At 52.1% G+C, this 3,731-nt stretch overlaps 1 protein-coding gene across 1 annotated transcript in view; it reads left to right on the forward strand.

Annotated features, from left to right (window-relative positions):
* Positions 1-1,251: 1,251 nt before the first annotated feature.
* Positions 1,252-3,731, forward strand: part of LOC107297641 (protein FAM171A2-like) — a gene marked incomplete at its 5' end in the record, with an annotated part of 27,834 nt that continues 25,354 nt past the window's right edge. The window contains one exon of the mRNA XM_015827004.1: positions 1,252-1,900. Coding sequence (XP_015682490.1) covers positions 1,252-1,900 — 649 coding nt within the window. The remainder of the gene's footprint in view (positions 1,901-3,731) is intronic.

The following is a 3,731-nucleotide window of genomic DNA, read 5'->3' on the forward strand; positions in this document are numbered from 1 at the left end:
CTGGCCAATCTCAGAAACACCTGGCTCCTGGCCAATCTCAGAAACACCTGGCTCCTGGTCAATCTCTTCTCCGTCAGGAGACACCTGAGGCATTGCCAAAGAGGAGGGTCCTGGAGAGGGAGGCCTGGCCATCTCCTCTCCTTCATGTTCGGAGCCTTCTTCCTCCGATAAGAGGGGCTCACAAGACGGAGCCACAACAGATGCATTGAAGGAAGTCATGGTGGAAGAGGCTGCCAGAGGGGCAATGAAGAGTCTCCGGCCACCTAAAACACACACCAGCCCCACAGCGATCGACCAAGAGACTGCAGAAGGCTCGGGGGAGGCCAGTGAGAGTGAAGAAATTGATTGTTTGTGGAGAGAGCCACCCACACAGCCACGCTCCACAGAGCAAGCAACTTCCACACAGAGCTGCGTAAGCTGTGGGGGACAGCATGAAAGAGCAGAGTGCAGATTCCGCACAGCAGTATGCCATGCCTGTGGAAAGCAAGGGCACCCTTGCCAGAGTTTGCAGAGGTCGTCAGCAGGAAACTAAACCTGCAACACAGCAGCACGAGGGGAAATGGCCCCCAGGACAGAACAGAGTTGAATACTGCTCAGGAAGGCGTAGCATCCAACACACAGGGGCCCAACGTTCCATCAAAGAAAAGATAAGACTCCAACTAAGACTGCAAGGGGTCCCATGCTCCATGGAGCTAGATACTGGATTGGCCCTGTCCATTATCTCCTCCAGGACTTTCGACCACATTTGCAAATGTAGCCGATGGCAGGTCCCACTCAAATCATCGAGCTTAGTGCTATCGGACTTCCAGAATTGCCGTGTTCCCATAAGGGGGGAAGCTACCATTAGAGTACAATTCAGAGAGTTCAAGGGTCCCCTCAGTGTAGTGGTCATAGAGGGACCGTGCACCAACCTCATAGGACTGGACTGGTTCAAGGCCCTGGGCATCAGGGTGACGGGCATCCATCGAACACAAATAGCTGATATAGCAGCAGTATGCCAACAATATGCTGACATATTCAGCAGAGTTGGGACAATACAAAGGGGCGCCCATTTCACTCAACCTCGATCCAGCAGTAACTCCAATCCGATTAAAACCGCGCAGGGTTTTTTTTTTGCATTGAAGCCAAAAATTGATGTGGAACTAGACAAGCTGGTACAGCAGGGAGTGCTCCAACCGGTGGACTGCAGCCAGTGGGAGACTCCAATAGTGACCCCAGTTAAGCCTAACAGGGACGTCCGCATCTGCGCAGACTACAAGTGCACTACAGCAACATGCTTACCCTGTACCAGTACTGAGCCACATCCTCGCTTCGCTCCAGGGAGGCCGAATCTTCGCTAAGTTAGACCTCGCCCAGGCTTACCAGCAGCTACCGGTAGACGACACTACCGCAGAAGCACAAACAATCGTCACACACAGAGGTGCATTCCGAGTGCACCGCTTGCAGTTTGGGGTAAGCGTAGCACCAGGGTTGTTCCAAAGTATTATGGAACAAACACTGAAGAACATTCCCGGCGTCTGCCCGTATTTTGATGACATCCTGATCGCGGGGGAATCAGCGGCAGTCCTGGCGGAACGTCTCCGTGCAGTACTCCAACGTTTCCGCAAGGCAGGCCTAAACCTCAAGAAGGAAAAGTGCCAGATCGGCATGGAATCCACAGAATTCTTGGGTTTCCACATCGATGCTGCCAGAATCCACCCATCTGACACAAAGCTAAAGGCAATTCAGCAAGGCCCCACACCAAAATCCAAGGGGGAGCTACAATCATTCCTGGGCTTGCTCAATTTTTACCACTCCTTCTTACCACATAAGGCTGCCCTGGCAGAACCGCTACACCGCCTACTGGAGAAAAAAAATGCCCTGGGGCTGGTCGCGCACCCAAGACAAAGCGTTCAAGGCGGTAAAATCATTGTTATCATCAGACTCCGTCCTAGCTCATTTCAACAAAAACCTACCAGTAACACTAGCCTGTGACGCTTCGCCATATGGCATTGGGGCAGTACTAAGCCACAGGATGCCAGATGGTAGAGAGGCCCCCATCGCATACTATTCTAGAACGTTATCATTGGCTGAAAGAAACTATGCCCAGATAGACAAGGAAGCCCTCGCCATAGTGGCTGGCATTAAGAAGTTCCATGACTTCTTATATGGACGAACCTTCACCATCTTTACAGACCACAAACCTCTGCTTGGTCTCTTCACAGCAGACAAACAGACACCGCAGATCCTGTCGCCGTGACTGCTATGATGGTCCATTTTCATGGCTGCATACTTGTACCGGCTAGTCTACAAGCCGGGTAAGGAAATGGGCCACGCCGATGCTCTCAGCTGACTGCCTCTTTCGCAGACTGATCCGGACCCAACCCCAGCTTGTCGTATCCTGGCGATCCAGGACCTGCCTGAAGCACCCCTACATGCAGGGGACGTTGCAGCTGAAACCACCATGGACAGAACGCTTAGCCACGTTCTCAACTGGGTGTTAAGACAGAACGCTTAGCCACGTTCTCAACTGGGTGTTAAGGGGATGGCCAGAGACCCGGCCAGGCCCTGAGTTCCATCACTACACTTCTCGGAAAAATGAACTGTCGGCCCACAAGGGATGTGTGCTGTGGGGCAGCAGGGTCATCATTCCACCCAGTCTTTGCTCCAGGGTGCTGGATTCCTTATACGAGGGACACCCAGGAATTGTTTGAATGAAGGCTCTAGCCAGGAGCTACTTGTGGTGGCCAGACCTGGACAAGGACATTGAGAATCAAGTAAGGAGTTGCCAGGCATGCCAAGAAACCCGACCGGAGATGCCACAAGCACCCGTGGCTGCCTCCGGGGAAACGGAGGTATGAAGGGCCGTAGAGCTTCCACCACTCACGGGCGACCTAATCGGCCATCACAACTCTGTTCAACTGGAGATGGACAATGCTCCACTTGAACAGGACTCTCCAATAACATTGCAGCAGTCCACCAGGATCCGCGGGGCCCCGGCCTATCTCAATGACTATGAATATTGAACAGACTGAGGATGATAACTATCCTAGGGGAAAGGGGTGTTATGTATTGAATATATATAAAGTGTGTTAATCCCTGCTAAAGTGAAACTAACTTAACTCCAACTGCTTGTGGAGCTAAAATGAAACTAACCTTTAGATGACCCTGACTGTTAACTCCAACTGTTTTGGAGGGAAGCTTTGAACATTCATATTTGGGTGGGTTTTTCAAGTATTGTGATTGGTTAAGGCCCTGTGGGCTCAGAGTATAAATTACAGGCAATTGCCTGCAGTACTTTAGTTCTAGTTTGAGTCAAACTAGAGTCAAACTAGAGTTTGACTTGAGTTTAGCCTCCGATTGGACTAGTTCAGGCGGGCCAATGGAGGCAGGTCTTGAGTACATTTTGTGGGAAGAGTTTGATCCTGTGACCCCCGAGGACATGGACAGGATGTTGGGACGGCTGAACACCACCACATGTTTACTGGACCCGTGTCCCTCCTGGCTGGTACTGGCCTCCCGGGAGGTTACACGAGGCTGGCTCCAGGGAATTGTCAATGCTTCTTTGAGTGAGGGGTTCTTGCCGGCCGCCTTGAAAGAGGCGGTGGTGAGGCCCCTCCTCAAGAAGCCCTCCCTGGACCCGGCTGTTTTGGCCAACTACCGTCCTGTCTCCAACCTTCGCTTTCTTGCGAAGGTTGTTGAGAGTGTGGTGGCACGACAGCTCCCTCAGCACCTGGAAGAAACTGTCTATC

Source organism: Protobothrops mucrosquamatus, unplaced genomic scaffold, assembly GCF_001527695.2.
Source record: "Protobothrops mucrosquamatus isolate PMUCROS unplaced genomic scaffold, P.Mucros_1.0 scaffold3434, whole genome shotgun sequence".
Taxonomy (NCBI): Eukaryota; Metazoa; Chordata; class Lepidosauria; order Squamata; family Viperidae; genus Protobothrops; species Protobothrops mucrosquamatus.